The sequence below is a fragment of the Bos mutus genome, chromosome 11, assembly GCF_027580195.1.
Source record: "Bos mutus isolate GX-2022 chromosome 11, NWIPB_WYAK_1.1, whole genome shotgun sequence".
NCBI classification, from domain to species: Eukaryota; Metazoa; Chordata; class Mammalia; order Artiodactyla; family Bovidae; genus Bos; species Bos mutus.
Window position 1 is genome coordinate 85,436,048 of NC_091627.1, and position 16,762 is coordinate 85,452,809.

The following is a 16,762-nucleotide window of genomic DNA, read 5'->3' on the forward strand; positions in this document are numbered from 1 at the left end:
AACACATGAGATTTTTTTTTTTAAGTTCTTAGCATTCTTTCACTTTAAAAAATGATGGGAGGAATATTTCAACAGAAAAAAATAGACATAATAAATAAAGGATGGTTTTCCCCAAGAAAGAGTGGTTGGCAATAATTTATATTTTTCTGAGACTGGAGACATTCTCATTCAAGCTCAGACAGATGGACCGTCTTTGTAGTAGGATTTGGGAACCACTGCACTCATCACGCTGCAATTCTAGGTTTAGTCTCATTTGAAAAATGAGGTGGTTAGACTAGTGATCTGGTAGAGAAGTCCTCTTACCTCTGAATTTCAAGGCATTTCTTTCATATACAATCTTACTTTAATTATCTATTTGAGAGTTATACCATATGCATCCATTTGCCATTAGCTTTGAAATAGATTTTATCCATTTTTAAAAGTTTTTAAAAATTTATTTCACTGCACCAAATACAGCACGCAGGATCTTTTAGTTGTGGCATTCGAACACTAAACTGAGGCAAGTGGGATCTAGTTCCCTGACCAGGGATCCAACTGGGCCCCCTGCAATGGGAACGAGGAGTCTTAGCCACTGGAACAACAGGGAAGTCCCTAAAATCTTTTTTTTAATGTTTCATTTTATGTTTTTGACTGTGCTGCTTGCAGGATCTTGGTCCCCCAATCAGAGATCGAACCCAGCAGTGGAAGAGAAAGTCCTAACCACAGGACCACCAGATAACTCCCTGCTGCTGCTGCTGCTGCTAAGTCGCTTCAGTCGTGTCCAACTCTGTGCGACCCCATAGACGGCAGCCCACCAGGCTTCTCCGTCCATGGGATTCTTCAGGCAAGAACACTGGAGTGGGTTGCCATTTCCTTCTCCAATTCATGAAAGTCGAAAGTGAAAGTGAAGTCACTCAGTCGTGTCCGACTCTTAGCAACCCCATGGACTGCAGCCCACCAGGCTCCTCCATCCATGGGATTTTCCAGGCAACAGTACTGGAGTGGGGTGCCCTTGCCTTCTCCCGATAACTCCCTAATCTCATAGAAATTAGCCTCCAAGGCTACATTTGGTAATAAAAGTGACAATTTCCACATTGCTCACAAACACCTATCTCCCCATTCCACAGGCAAATACCTTTGTATAGAACCTTTAAGAATGTTTCAGGGTGTGATTTTGGGATTCCTGGGGATTTACTTTTCATGAAAAACCTTTCGAATTTTTGCATGTTATATGTGTCAGATGATTTTTCTCTATGTGCATTCAGTCAAAGAAGAAAAGTGACAACTGCTCTTCCTGCAGTCATTGAGTGAAGAAAGACAACTTAGGAGTGGCCACTGAAGGATGGTCACCACATGTTTCAGAGTTTTGTCTCTGGCTTTGTGGAAATTTCAATTTTGTCCAAGTGCCCAGATCATATTAAATTTTTAGATAGTGCTAAGTGTTAAACTCTAAGTCTAAGTTGCTGCTGCTGCTAAGTCACTTCAGTCGTGTCCAACTCTGTGCGACCCCATAGACGGAAGCCCACCAGGCTCCCCCGTCCCTGGAATTCTCCAGGCAAGAACACTGGAGTGGGTTGCCATTTCCTTCTCCAATGCATGAAAGTGAAAAGTGAAACTGAAGTCGCTCAGTCATGTCCAAGTCTAAGCTAGTCTAGCTCTAATTACGACATTAAGCTGATCAAGTCACTTTCATTAATAGTCTTTCTTAAAGAAGGAACAACACAAGTGATTGGTTTAGGGCTTGATGACAGTTAATAGTTTCACACTTTTTAACACAAGAGGCATTCCTCAGAAAGCCTCATTCTTCCTGGATTGCTCCAAATGCCTAAACCATCCATTTAGGTAGTATTTGTATCAGTGGGGCACTCTTGAATCACAACTTCCCTCTTCCGGATTTATTCCTTCAGTTCAGTTCAGTCAGTCAGTCGTGTCTGACTCTTTGCGACCCCATGAATTGCAGCACACCAGGCCTCCCTGTCCATCACCAACTCCCGGAGTTCACTCAAACTCATGTCCATCGAGTTGGTGATGCCATCCAGCCATCTCATCCTCTGTCGTCCCCTTCTCCTCCTGCCCCCAATCCCTCCCAGCATCAGAGTCTTTTCCAATGAGTCAACTCTTTGCATGAGGTGGCCAAAGTATTAGAGTTTCAGCTTTAGCATCAGTCCTTCCAAAGAAATCCCAGGGCTGATCTCCTTCAGAATGGACTGGTTGTATCTCCTTGCAGTCCAAGGGACTCTCAAGAGTCTTCTCCAACACCACAGTTCAAAAGCATCAATTCTTTGGCACTCAGCCTTCTTCACAGTCCATCTCTCACACCCATACATGACCACTGGAAAAACCATAGCCTTGACTAGATGGACCTTTGTTGGCAAAGTGATATCTCTGCTTTTGAATATGCTATCTAGGTTGGTCATAACTTTCCTTCCAAAGAGTAAGTGTCTTTTAATTTCATGGGTGCAATCACCATCTGCAGTGATTTTGGAGCCCAGAAAAATAAAGTCAGACACTGTTTCCACTGTTTCCCCATCTATTTCCCATGAAGTAATAGGACCAGATGCCATGATCTTAGTTTTCTGAACGTTGAGCTTTAAGCCAACCTTTTCACTCTCCTCTTCCACTTTCATCAAGAGGCTCTTTAGTTCTTTGCTTTCTGCCATAAGGGTGGTGTCATCTGCATATTTGAGATTATTGATATTTCTCCCGGCAATCTTGATTCCAGCTTGTGCTTCCTCCAGCCCAGCGTTTCTCATGATGTACTCTGCATCATGGGTGACAGGGTGACAGGGTGACAGGGTGACAATATACAGCCTTGACGTACTCCTTTTCCTATTTGAAACTAGTCTGTTGTTCCATGTCCAGTTCTAACTGTTGCTTCCTGATCTGCATACAGATTTCTCAAGAGGCAGGTCAGGTGGTCTGGTATTCCCATCTCTTTCAGAATTTTCCACAGTTGATTGTGATCCACACAGTCAAAGGCTTTGGCATAGTCAATAAAGCAGAAATAGATGTTTTTCTGGAACTCTCTTCCTTTTTCGATGATCCAGTGGATGTTGGCAATTTGATCTCTGGTTCCTCTGCCTTTTCTAAAACCAGCTTGAACATCAGGAAGTTCACGGTTCACGTATTGCTGAAGCCTGGCTGTTCTGTTGTTCTCCTCTCCCTCCTATGTACTTCAGTACTAACTGCAGTCTAGTACTTAGCTAATGTACAGTATGAAAGACTTATAAATCTGCCTCTAATAATTGTTTCTTCCCAGAATTTTAAGATATTCCAGAAGGAATAGCCGAGTATGAAATGTTGAGAAAAGGAAGTTGTGATTGAACACAGTTGTTTGGATTCATCTCAGGACAAATATACACAGAACATACATAAATATATTGGAGGTCCAGTGGTTAGGACTTTGCATTTTCACTGTTGAGGGCCCAGGTTCAATCCCTGGTGGGGGAACTAACATCCTGAAAGCCTTGGCAGGGGGTGGGGGGGGGGTGGGCGGAACCACTGTTGGTAACACTATTCTAAAATAAAGATTATCTCTCACTAAAAAGTAATACATGTAGCAAAAGGTCTAAAATTGTTTTTCTTGTTTTAAAGTTTTCACATTCAAGTAAAATGATGACAATGACTTAAAAGTGAAACTAAAAATAAAGTTAGATAAAAGGTGAATACTTCTTTTTTTCTGGTTAATTCCTTTGTTTTGCTTCATTTTATTATAAGGCAGTCAACATTAAATCCTCTTTTCATATTTCCTTCCATTAGAAAAGGTGAATATTTCTCTAATGTTTCTCTGGAAACACTGAATCTAAGGAATGTAGATATATTTTGAAAGCTGCAGCTTTCAAAAGAATTACCCCTCCCTTCATAAACTAATAATATTAATACTTAACAACAGAAACTTAAGATTTTAAAAAGTCATATAGGAAATATTAGAATATTTGTTGAATTAACGTTTACATTCAAATTGAAACTGGGAATTTGACCTTAAATTAATACAGAATTCTAGAGGGAAGAAATTTATGTGAAACTGATTTAAAAACAATCAGTAGAAATAAAAGAACTGTACAAAAAAATCTCCCTGATTGGACTGACATTTAGTTGAAAAGAATTGTTTTTAAAGAAGAAAGTTTTCAATATAACAGGGTACAAAAGTAGTACTCAGGACTGTTATTTTTTCATGGCCATGAGGTTAGCAAAGCCTAGCCTAGAATTGTCCCTCCTCTAATGAGAGACTTAGTTACAGAATCAGACAAGCCAGTCCAGGTTTACCCCTTTCCCTTTAATGTGCTTGAAATCAGTTTGTTGTAAGTTGGACAGTCGCTTCTTTTCATACTGTTTACACTGTTATTTGCTCAAAAATTCTTTTGTACAGTAGACTTTGTATTCAAAGCCCCCAAAATATTTATTGAAGTCTATGAGAAACTATGCAGTAGAATAAGCACTATCTTTTTAAAATTACCTATGCTTTGTACCTATGCTCTTTCTATTTAAAGTATATATAAATGAGTATGTAAAGGATCGGTATTGTTAATACTTTTAAGAAGAACTCTGTTAAGCAGATAACAACAAAAAAATAAGGGCGAACAAACATAACAAACGATGAAACTTCTATTTTCTCACTAAAGATTTTCTTGAGGTAGACCAATTCCTTCCATAATTTGAAAAGTTATGGAAATAATGTAAATTCTTAGCATTACTGTGAGAGAATTCATTTTTTATTTACCTGAATACATGTTAATTTAACTAAGTCCCCTTTCTCCTGTACTGTGTATCCCACATCTATACATACCAAGTGAAGTTACAGCAGATGAAAAAAAAAAAAATAGAAATACCTAAGAATTTCCTCTTGTTTCGTGGAACATTTCCAACTCATGTATTCCAAGTATTCACAGTGCAATGCCTTTTTTTAAATATATGGTAAAAAAGTGAAATTTGTATTTATAGAGCTGGTGTCTGGCAAATACACTGTATAAAATTGAAACTGCATTTTTAAGCGATTCTAATAAAGAAAAGATTTTCACTTATTTGATATATAGAATGACTGAGCAGCAAGGCTGCTTACTCAGAGACGAGTAAGGAACTCCCCATCCTCAGGATACAGTATTAGTGGATGAGATGTGGTACTACAGTGCAAAGCAGAAAGCACTAGAAAGGAGGCACAGATATCACTTTGTGCGTCAAATGCAAATGATTTCAGAATCGCCACTACCACAAATGATTTAAGGATTTAGGGTTATGTCGCGATTTCAGTAAAAGGAGGTGGGTGGGGGGACCCTCTACTTCTTTGTCCCCTGACTCCGAGAACTCGGACCGTGTTGGGGAAAACTGGTGGCCGGTTCGAAAGAGGCAGAAGGGTCGGTTCAGGGCTGGCGGTCCCTTGGGGGGCGTCACCCCTTTTGAGGCCCATGGTGGTTTTGAGGACCACTACTCAGAATGTCGGGATTTAGGGGGTTCTCACCCTGGCCCAAGCTCTCGATTACCTCTGACGAGCCCCAGAGATCAATTAGTAGCAGTCGAGGTCAGGTCCCCCAGCAGAAAGGAGGCGACAGCAGCAACATCAGCGGTTAAATCTTAAAGCCTTTCATGAGGCCTGTCGAGTGCACCTGAAGGAAGATTACCACAGCTAAGGGTCCCTAGATGCGAGGGTGGGTAACTGAAGGCGGGGGGGGGTGGGGGGGGGAGACCGAGGGAAGGAAAATTAGGAGGACACAGGGAAAGGGGGGAGGGGAGGGGGCGGGACAACGTGGGGAAGGGCCAAGGGTTTACAGACTGGATCGCCGCGTTGCCATGGAAACGTATCCCTCCGCCCAGGATTCGCGTTTCCACCCCATCAGTTCCCTCCGCACCGCTTCTCTGCTGTTTCCGCCCAGCTCCTTTGTGCCGCGCAGAACGTCGTGATGACGCATGCGCAACGAAACCCAGCCGCCGCATATATAAGCGCGAACCCAGGCGCTTCCTCGTAGTGCCGCTGGGACCGTTGGCGAGTGAGGCGGTTTGGTTGGTTTTGTGTTGATCGTTCTCTGGGCGCTGCGAGCTGAAAGAGCCCAGCTCGCAGGCCAGTCATCATGTCGCGCTACGGGCGGTACGGAGGAGGTAAGAGGCTGGGGGCCAGTAAGGGAGGTTGCTGTAGGTGTAGTGAGTATTTAGAGGTCGTGAGGTTGGCTCGGCGGTTGGGAGACGGTTATTCCGCGTGCGTAATGGCGGCTTCGGCGCACACCATACGAAGCTGGAGGCGGCGGCGGCGGGGTATCGCGGGAGGACAGCGGGTGGCTGAGGTAGGCCTCTGGTGGGTATCTTTCAGTTCTTGGGCATCTTAGTCTCCCGCCCTGCCCGAGCCAGGCCCTCGATCACTGTTTTGTTGTTGCCCTTCTTCGAGCCGCCCGCCTGCCCGCCCGTCCCCCCCCCCACCCCCCGCCCTCGGCTGCCATTTTGCGCACATTGACGACCATGGTGGCGCATTTCTTTGGCGCTTTCCCGCCACTTTAGCTGACAGATGTGGTCGCAGCCGTAAAAGAAAGGATGAATTTAAGACTTAGAAAACTGGCAGTTTCGAGCTGCGCATTCTTGTCAAACGGTCTGATTGCTGAATGGGAATGGAAGCGTGATTTTTAAGTCTGGCGGCTGGTTTTCCTCTTTTGGCTTTTTTGAGCACGGTTTATCGTTTCTGAGGCGGGGAGCTGGACTCACGGGCGAGCTTGCGCTTGGGGCGCTTGCTGCAGAGTACTGGAGTCGGCGCAGCCCCGCTCCCGGTCCGCCTTCCGCTGGGGCCCGCTCACCGAGGACGCCGCTGCCGCCGCCGGCCCGCGCGTTCTCGGTGTGCCTGGGGCTGCCGGGACTCGGGGGCGGGACCGGGGCGGAGTCCGCCCCATGGCTCGGAGTATCCTACCACGCTGCTGTGCTCGTATTTGGAGGTTTCCCGCGGGCCCCCCGCCTCCATTGAATGTTAAGAACTTGGTCGTACGCTTTAGCTTTTCAGAAATGTACGAACTTCGTTGGTTTTAAGACTAAAATTAGCCCTTGATAGAGTATTAAATATGTTTTGCACTGTTAAAGATGAATTTAAGCAAAGAATTCAAACTTGGGCCAGATTATTTGCATAACGTGCGCTCTTTTCTTTGCGTTTTTTAAACAGAAACCAAGGTGTATGTTGGTAACCTGGGAACTGGTGCTGGCAAAGGAGAGTTAGAAAGGGCTTTCAGTTATTATGGGCCTTTGAGAACTGTGTGGATTGCCAGAAATCCTCCAGGATTTGCCTTTGTGGAATTTGAAGACCCTAGAGATGCAGAAGATGCAGTTCGAGGCCTGGATGGAAAGTAAGTGAGAACTTGGTGAGAATGTTCCTGTGCCAGGCTTGAATTCTGTAGTCTGGAGGAGTTTTTAAACAATTAGCTGATCACTTTATGAAGACAGGAACTGAAAGCAAAAGTGACGTTTGAAGGACTTATAAAGATATAGCTGGAGCTTCTGAGGGCAAAGAGAGTGAAAGGTTCTAAATATAGAGCTCACTTTTTTTTTTTTTTTTTTTAGCGTTACAGTTTTTTTGTTGTTTTTTGTAGGGTTATTTGTGGTTCCCGAGTGAGAGTTGAACTATCAACAGGCATGCCTCGGAGATCTCGATTTGATAGACCACCTGCCCGACGTCCCTTTGATCCCAATGATAGATGCTATGAGTGTGGCGAAAAGGGACATTATGCTTATGATTGTCATCGCTATAGCCGCCGAAGAAGAAGCAGGTATTTATTTTAATAAAGGAATGGTTAGTGTACTAGTTAATCAAGTAACTTTTTTATTAGCAAGGCACAAAAGTATTTTTCTGTAAACTTGAATGTTAATTGTTACAGGTGTATTTTACAATTTTTGTTTAATTAAAGAAATGTTAATGTATTAATAATCAACCTGGTCAAAACCTTTCAGGTTTCTTCGTTTGAGTCAGTCGCCTTGATTCAGAATGTCACGAGCCTTATGATATCATGCTGAGGCGCCTTGCAAATCCGACAATTAAGATCCTCCTAGACCTTGAGGTGATCAGCATAAGAGGCCAGATCCCCTCGAGTCATCTACACCTAGCTTCACCTTATTCTTTAAAGGGCAGAAAATTTGAGACGGTGATCGCCGTAACAGTAAATTTGGCTTACAATTGGGGGCCCCTCCGGTTTAGAAAGAGGAACACCAGATTGACCACATTCCCAACTAGAAAAATCTTCTTGCGTCAATCAAGCCTCACCTGGCTCATTTGGCTGTCAGTTTGATCGTCGTGTAGATTGAAGAAAACATCTAGATGCAGCGATCGGCTATAGATACTTCTAGATCGTCTAGATCTACTAGACCATGGGCCAAAGAGGGTCGACCTGCAAACTTGCAAGGTTTATTTTAAATACACATTATAGTGTTTTATATTATGTTAATCTAAAATGTAATTGAGCTTTTAACAAATCTTTTTTTAGGTAGTTTAAAAAAAAAAAAAACGAAAACGACAACTAATAGGCCCAGAGTTTATTTCCAAATGAGACACTAAATTTAAATAGTTTTGAGATTTGGTTTCAGCAGAGGCACACAGACTCTAAAAGGAGTTGCCATCTAATATTATGTTTTTTTCTGACTTGAAAAATAGGTCACGGTCTAGATCACATTCGAGATCCAGAGGTAGACGATACTCTCGCTCACGCAGCAGGAGCAGGGGAAGGAGGTGAGAGATGTTGTTTAACTTCAGCTTGTAAGAAGTGGTGAAGTTTAATTGGAATCAAATTGAAATTACTTTGATTTAATGTTTAGGTCAAGGTCAGCATCTCCTCGGCGATCAAGATCTGTGTCTCTTCGTAGATCAAGATCAGCTTCACTCAGACGATCTAGGTCTGGTTCTATAAAAGGATCGAGGTATTTCCAGTATGTAGCACCTTTTTTCCCCCTTATTTGTATTTGGATTGTCCCGTCTTAATGACAGCGGTGGAGTATCTTACGGACCTAATTGAAATGGAATGCTTCAGAAGATATTTGGGAAAAAAGTTGACTGTGAACATGTCCAAATGAAGAAAAGCCCAACTAAAGATTTTAAGGGTGTTACAGAGGTGATAGAGGGAGGTCTAAGGCATAAATCCTCAAATCATTCCAGTGAACACTCTGGGTAAACATGTTGAAAACTTCTGATGTCAGCTTATATCTGTTTAGATCTACTCTCATTTACCCATAAGTCAGTTTATAGACAAATGATAATAGCACTAAAAGATGATAGTTACTTGGTCCCTGATAAAAAGGCCCATTAGAACCAGAAAGAAATTTAGAAGCAAGTTAAAGTTTTTCTTTTTTTGAAGGTTGAGACCATTGGAAATTTAGGGTAATACACACATAGATTGTGGAGAAGGAAATGGCAACCCACTCCAGTACTCTTGCCTGGAAGATCCCATGGAGGAGCCTGGTAGGCTATAGTCTATGGGGTCGAAAAGAGTCGGACACGACTGAGCGACTTCACTCACTCACTCAATCACTCACACATAGATTGAATGTGGCTTGTTTGACCAGATATTTGGTTTAGACACTGAAACTTGAGAAGTTAAAAATCAAATTAGACCCCTCAGCATTTTTTTGTTTTCAAAGGTTATGGAAATGGATAACATTCTAGATAATGAAAGGAATTGATAATGCTACTCGTGTCAGTGGTAGGGAATGCTACTGAGAATTATTGCTACTCAGTAATAGCATAGTCTTTATAAATTCCAGGTTTGAGAAACTTGGACTCCAGATAAATGCATTTAACTTGGTTACAGGACCTCAAGATGTGTATGTCAGCCTCATTTTTTACAGATTGATGGTCCTGAACCATGATAGTTTGTTGATCCATGAACACAGCTTTACCCAGTCATAGGAGTTTTCACTGAACTTAAAGAAACAAAGTTTCCATTCAGGAGGTTGATATTTTTCTCTTAACACCAGTTTTCTCAAATACCACAAATTTCTCTTGGATACTACACTCTGTTTAAGAATATTGTACATCTGTACAGAAACTCATGATAGATTTTTGAAATGGTAGTTCCAAGTATTTGTCCAGTCTTAGACTGATAGGGCATTTTGGACAGTTTTAGCCCCTTCCTAGCCTACCTTCAAAGGTGCTCAGAAGGTATTTAAGGAAATTATTCCTGTGGACTAATTGGTGTAAATGTGTTTGCTTTTATTAAGATCCCGGTCCAGGTCGAGATCAAGATCCAGGTCTCTTTCACGGCCTAGAAGCAGGTAGAGTAAAAATCTCATTGATGCTCTTTTAGTTACATGGCACCAATATCCAGAGTTCAAAGTGTTTTTGAATTATTGCAATTTGTTAGCTGTGAGCTTAGAAGTAAGCTGAGGAGGAACACAGTTACCTTATTAGTAAACCAAACTTTATAACTTGCTTTGTACGTGGCCTGTTCTGGCTGACTTTCTAGGCAAGGGCATATCAAGCTGTAGTGAAAAGCTGGTGAATTTGGGGTTATGTCATGTCCAAGCTATAATGAAAAGTTGGTGAATTTGGGGTTATATTAAGAGGCCTGTGTTGGATTTGATAGATGTATGGAGAAGCATTCTGGGATCATTGTGCTTAGAGTATGAAAGATTATTTTATGAAGAACAAGTGTTAGAAGATTGACTTTTAGCCAAAAAATTGGTAGGGTTTTTCTTTTCCAGTTTAACTGCAGTGTAGTTTAAGCTCAGGACATTTTGGGGGTTCATTGTATTGTAACTGAAGGGGTTGGATAGTACTTTTCACATAAAAGTAAAACACAACCTTTTCATGTTTTGACAGCCGATCAAAGTCCAGATCTCCATCTCCAAAAAGAAGGTAAGCTAAATAATTTGTTGCCATATCTTAACTGTCAAGTGTGGCCTCTGCAGAATTTTGCTTACTGCCTACTTCCCTGAGCTCTTTGGAGAATTGGTGCTATATGTTAAAATACTAAATAGAGTTTCTTAGATGACCTCCCCCCAAAATCTCCAAAAAGCAAATAGTTATCTTTACCTAAGTTTTGTAAGATTAATTAGTGAAGAGGCTGTTAAACCTAACAGGTTTTTTTTTTTTTTAGTTTTACCCTGACATATATGCGAGAAGAGTTTTGTTAGACACTAATTGGTTCCAAACTTAAATATTTTTTTCTTTTTAGTCGTTCCCCATCAGGAAGTCCGAGAAGAAGTGCAAGTCCTGAAAGAGTGGACTGAAGTGCTCAAGTTCACCTTTTAGGGAAAAGTTATTTTGTTTACATTATTATAAGGGATTCGTGATGTCTGTAAAGTGTAACTTAGGGAGGGTATTTCAACCATCTAATCAAAATGGATCTGGACTATTACTCTGTAAATTTACAGCAGTAAGATAATACAAATTTTTGTTGAATGTATTAACATCCTATGGTCTGAAAATGTGGATTTTTATTTGGCACATTTAAAATAAAATGTTTCTAATTAGATTCTTGATTTGTGTTCAATATTAATACTCCTTAATTTGGTATGCTTCAGGAGTCAACCTTGGTATTAACCATATTCATGCAGACCTACATTTAAAGTTAATGATGTTAAGTCTTAACCATAATTAATAAATATATATATATACACACACACATTTGGAAAATTACTTTTTACCCTTAGAGCTTTGGGTCAGATGGTAAGAATTCAAGTTGGGTCTCCCTAAACAGCATGGATGATGCATCAAGACAAGTCCCTAAGTTCTCTTAGAGCTGATATTCTTAGATGTTATCAATAAGACTAACTTCTTATGTCAGGCCGTAGGGACCACTGACTTGTTATAAGTGAGCATACCAGGAACTAAGTAAGAAGTAGGTGGACTTGATGCTGGAGAAGCTGGATTTTACAAAAGCCTACTAGAGGTTATCAGGCTGTTAGATGGGGTGGTATCAAATTAGAGCTCTCCATTCTAGAAAGTTATACTCAATGTTCTTTTGTTTTCAAACATTAACCAGTTTTATATCAAAACTTTTGCATGTTAGAGGAATTGTCTCAATTTGGAACAAAACACCTTTATGTAAACCAGCTTTGCAAAATTTTCCAGCCTAGATAATCTCCTCTGTCTCTTCAAATGAATTGCCTTATTCTGAGCAGAGATATTAATTCCCAAGTTAGGTTTCTGATTTTAATTCCCAGATATTAATTCCCAAGTTAGGTTTCTTCAGTTCCTGAAAACCAACATACTTCCATCTTATTTTGCCAGGCTGGTGCAAAGTAAAGATGTCAGAAATGTTAATGAGACTAAAGCAGTTCTGTAAATTCAACCTATATTTAGCAACCCCTCGCTGTAGTCACTTTTTGGCAGCATCTGATAGACTTCAGAATATTAGCACCAGTAGACATGTTTATTTGGACTTTAAGCATCATAGGGTAGTGACAGTTAATTTTGAGTTTTCTGGTCAAGCTTTTACCAGGTATTTATTCTCTAGCCTTGATGCAAAAAATTCTTTTTAGTGCTGATGGCACCGCTATCTGTCCTTGTTTCTGACACTTTCCAACTATTACTGGATAACAGTACAGTTGGGAATACTGATCTGCCTCATATTTACTGGTTTGAATGATGATTAGTATGTTCAAAGTTTGGACGTTTTTGTTTTTGGAATTTTGACAACTGGCTGCATTACATGGTTGCCGTAAAGCTATGTGTAATCAGCAGGCTTGTTTGTTGCACTTGGTCAGCTTTACTTGTTCTGTATTACATAAAGATAAGTTAACTCAACAATAAATCTGCAGAGAATAAACAGTCCTGATACTCAATTTGTGGAAGTGGGAGTTCTGAGCCAAGAGTAGGAGTCATTAATTCTGTAGCTTTGGGATGGATTACTAGCAGCATCCTAGAGATTAGTTGTGAGAGGATAAAAATATGGAAGAGGGGTTAGGGGCAAAAAATGAATTTAATAAGCACAGAAAATTCTGTTTACCCTTAAAGAAACGGAGTACAGGGTATGTAGGTCAACACCTTTTTTGTAGCCATGACAACTCTGTACCCACATTTGTTATTCATCTTAATGATGAACTGGCTGGTGTGGTGCACCTTTTAAAAAAAAAACACTTCAAGGTTGAGACTGCTAAGTGGATTGTGTGATTGATTTGAAAAATGCTGGTTTATATTTAACTCTAAATTATTAACCTGGTAGCTAATTGAACATGTCAGACACAGTGCTTTGGACATAGAACCTACTTGGTTGGCACTCCTGGTGTAAAAGTAAGTAAAGCATGCATTAGGACCTCACTTTTGTAGTTCTCCTTCAGGCTTTGAACTCAGCTAAGTATCAAGACACAGTGCAATGCTGTGTTTTGCCATGTCCCCTCCATTGAGAAGAAAATTTGAGGGGTTCTTGAAATAATAGCGGTTTGTGACTAGGTTAAATGAATGATAGTGTGGTATTGTGATTGTCATCATTGTGTAGCCTATCTTAAAGTAGAGTGTTTTCCAGGATATAGTAAGCTAAGTAGGAATTGAAAGCTGTAAAGCTGACATGTTGGCAGTGAGTTTTCAGTGAAGGACAGTAGCAAAGAATTCACTAGATCTGGCTCTGAGCAATTAATTGCTTGGAGACCTTTACAGGGCACGGTTGTATAGCCTAGAAGATGTGTATGTAATTTTATAGCTGGGAAGTTGTGATGAAGGCATGGTTAAAGTAGGAAGAAATAATGGGGGCTTGGCTGGTGTTGGTGTTAATAACTTGGTTATTTTCTTTCCAGACTTAATGGGGAAAAGATGCTGGATAGAAGGGTAATTGTAGAACACAGAATGTAGTAGCCAAATAACTCTTCAACCCTCAAGGCCAGTTGCCAAAGCTAATGCTTTTCCCATTTCCCACAGGCTGCTAGCCTAACCTATTTTCCATTTCATTTCACTTTGATTTGGTGTATATAGCAAGAAGGTTCTGAGCCACCCAGTTACCTCCCCAAAAGCAACCATTGTCGTCATTTGTCATGAGATACTTTTTCCTTCTTTTGGCTGCACTGTGTGGCTTCTGGAATCTTTTTTGCCTAATCACTGATTGAACCTGGTACCCGGCCGTGAAAGCTCTGAGTCCTAACCATTGGACCGCCAGGGAAGTCCCACTCTCCTTTTTTCTTTTTAAAAAGAATTATTTATTTATGGCTGTGCTAGGTCTTGGTTGGGAGAAGGCAATGGCACCCCACTCCAGTACTCTTGCTTGGAAAATCCCATGGACGGAGGAGCCTGTTAGGCTACAGTCCACGGGGTCACTAAGAGTCAGGCATGACTGAACGACTTCACTTTCACTTTCCACTTTCATGCTTTGGAGAAGGAAATGGCAACCCACTCCAGTGTTCTTGCCTGGAGAATCCCAGGGACGGAGGAGCCTGGTGGGCTGCCGTCTATGGGGTCGCACAGAGTTGGACACAACTGAAGCGACGCAGCAGCAGCAGCAGGTCTTGGTTGCTGCAGTCCGGCCTTCTCTGGTTGCGGGAAGTTGGAGCTCCTCTAGTTGTGGTACATGTGCTTCTCGTTGCAGTGGCTTCTCATGGCGCCTCAAGAGTGCAGGCTTAGTAGTTGTAGCAATGGGCTTGCCCCGCTGCATTTGGGATCTTCCTGGACCAGGGATCGAACTCATGTCCCCTGCATTGGCAGGCGGGTTCTTTACTAATGAGCCATCAAGGAGACCCTCCTTTTTTCTCTTAACACAAATACATAAGCCTTGTTTTTCTCATTAAATATCTTTAGAGATCTTTTACATAAGTAAAAATGGCACTTTTTTAAAGTTGCATACTATTAAGTTGCTTGGATGTTGCATAATTTATGCATTAAACTTGTGTGCTCCTTCAGTGTTCCAGGTACTGTTAGGTTTGGAATATAGAAGTGAACAGTCTATCTTCATTGAGCTAAAGTTCTGGAAAGGAAAGGAGCAAACAGCAGGTGGGTAATAAATGATACAGAGAATAATGATACAGAAGGATAGGGGATTGGTTGCTTTTGTGTAAGGACTGGTCTAAGGCCTCATGGTGACACTGGAGCAAGTGAGAGCCACACCAACTTCTGAGGCACAGTACAGCAAAGGCCTAAAGTAGTTTGAGTTGAAGGCTAGGAGGCCAAGAGGCAGTGAATAGAGGGAAGAGATGGTTTAGGAAGGAGGATGAAGGATTATAGATCGTGTAGGACTTTGTATGCCTTGGAAGGGACTCCCTGTTTTCCTTGGAGAGTTTTTGAGCTACAAGTAATAGCAATTTAATCAGTTTTCTATTCATGGATGTGAGTTGTTTCTGATTACTGTTACAGTGCTGCAGTGAATAACTTTACTCAGTATGTCACACGTGTAACCCTGTGTATGTATCTAGGGTAATTCCTAGAAGTTGAATTGCTGGGTCAGAGGGTCTGTGCATTTATATTTTTGCTGGTACTGTTTGCCCTGGTGGAAATGTATAGGAGAGCCTATTTCTCTCTAACATTGCCCATTTGGTACACATGGTGTAGCAACATGATGGGCCGTCAACGTTGATTTTTACCAATCTTGTGTTGAAACATGGTATCTCAACATAGTTTAATTTTGCGGTAAAATACATGTTTTTCCCCCAACTTCTGTAAATTGTCATGTATTCAAGTCTGGTTTAGGTTCCCTTGCTCTCAACACACTGACCTCTATAGTAGAACACTGGAATTGCCTGTTTACTTCTCTGCACGTATGCTATTGCAAGGCACTTTGTGACAGCAGGTAGCTTGTTCTGTTTCTTCACTGCCTAGTGCTTATTAACACTTAAATATCTGATGAATGAATTCATGGATGAGTGAATGAATTGTAATCTGTTAAAATTAGAACTGTCTTTATAATTAATCACCATTTCAATTAAAAGCCCATACTTTCAGTTTAGTAGCCTGTCAGACTTCGGTGTGCATCTGCTTGCAGGGGATGTAGATCCTTAGGCTGCTGTTACAATGCCCAGCTCTACTCTGCAATTCTAATGCCAGGTTTGTGCCTCAAACCTGGATTAACACTGAGAGGCTAAGAGTTCTGGTCAGAAAGAGAAATTTTCTGTACAGAAAATTCTCTGCTAGGAAAGGTTCAAATTTATTTCCTCTCCTCTTCAAGAACTGGTGAACCCAGGTGAGTCAGCCTAACCTGCATAAGGAAGGTCAAATCATCCATTTCTTATGACAGTCAGATGCCTAAGTTTATGTCTTATCCACCTCTAGATTCCCTGGGATCTATGACTGAAGCTTGAAGAAGGCTGGATGTGATCCTATTAAAAGACTTTTTATCTTGGTTAATAACATACCTTCAAGAAATCTGGGTTCTAGAAAGTGAATCCTTTTCACTGCCAAGGATCAAAAAATCTAGCTGTAAAGAAACATAATTGATGTGGCAGAGGTAAAGGGAGATAGGTCTGTTTGTCTTGGTCATTGTCCAGAGGACCATCACCAGAGTACCTGGGCCCCTACAACAAGTTAGGAGTTCTTTGCCTAAGAATGGATACCCTGTGACATTTTGTGTTACAGTGGCTGAGCTGAGTAATTGCAACAGATTAAGTGCCACAAAGCTTAATTTCATCTCTTGCCCTTTACAAAAATACTTGGAAATCCCTGATTTACACTTACCTCTTGGTTTTTTTTGGCCATGATGCAAGGCCTGCGAGATCTTACCCCAACATCTCTCTTAACTATTTAGTCTTCAACATAATGGTGCCAGGATTGTCAGTCTGGTTTCTGGGGTCTTAAGACATACTTTTGGTCTGGGAAGATTGTTTTCTCTGACTCAATCTTGAAGTGCTTCCTGAAGCTAGAGAGTAAATTCTAGCTAAACACACTAATGCACTTAAAATATTAGCAAATGTGGAGACT

The 16,762-nt window shown here is 41.2% G+C and overlaps 2 protein-coding genes across 11 annotated transcripts in view; one reads left to right on the forward strand and one right to left on the reverse strand.

Moving 5' to 3' along the window:
- Positions 1-5,856, reverse strand: part of GEMIN6 (gem nuclear organelle associated protein 6) — a 39,752-nt gene extending 33,896 nt beyond the window's left edge. For 5 of the 8 annotated variants that reach the window (XR_011466112.1, XR_011466108.1, XM_005893763.3 and 2 more), the window contains exons 1-2: positions 5,747-5,856; positions 5,457-5,579 (exon numbers count right to left, since the gene is read on the reverse strand). The gene's annotated coding sequence lies outside the window, so the exon portion shown is untranslated. Of the gene's footprint in view, positions 1-5,434; positions 5,710-5,742 lie in introns of those variants that run through there. The other 3 variants (XR_011466111.1, XR_011466110.1, XR_011466109.1) reach the window with 3 other exon arrangements.
- A 57-nt stretch (positions 5,857-5,913) lies between these two features.
- SRSF7 (serine and arginine rich splicing factor 7) lies at positions 5,914-11,402 on the forward strand. 3 transcript variants are annotated; one of them, XM_005893758.3, is made up of 8 exons: positions 5,914-6,069; positions 7,109-7,289; positions 7,533-7,709; positions 8,588-8,662; positions 8,749-8,859; positions 10,147-10,200; positions 10,748-10,783; positions 11,103-11,402. In XM_005893758.3, exons 1-8 carry the CDS (start codon positions 6,042-6,044, stop codon positions 11,155-11,157), a joined length of 717 nt encoding a protein of 238 aa, XP_005893820.1. In that variant the 5' UTR covers positions 5,914-6,041; the 3' UTR covers positions 11,158-11,402. The 3 variants fall into 3 exon arrangements, with proteins under 3 accessions (XP_005893820.1, XP_005893821.1, XP_014333041.1); XM_005893759.3 differs by having other exon boundaries at positions 8,749-8,850; XM_014477555.2 differs by having other exon boundaries at positions 8,749-8,826.
- The last annotated feature ends 5,360 nt before the right edge of the window (positions 11,403-16,762 follow it).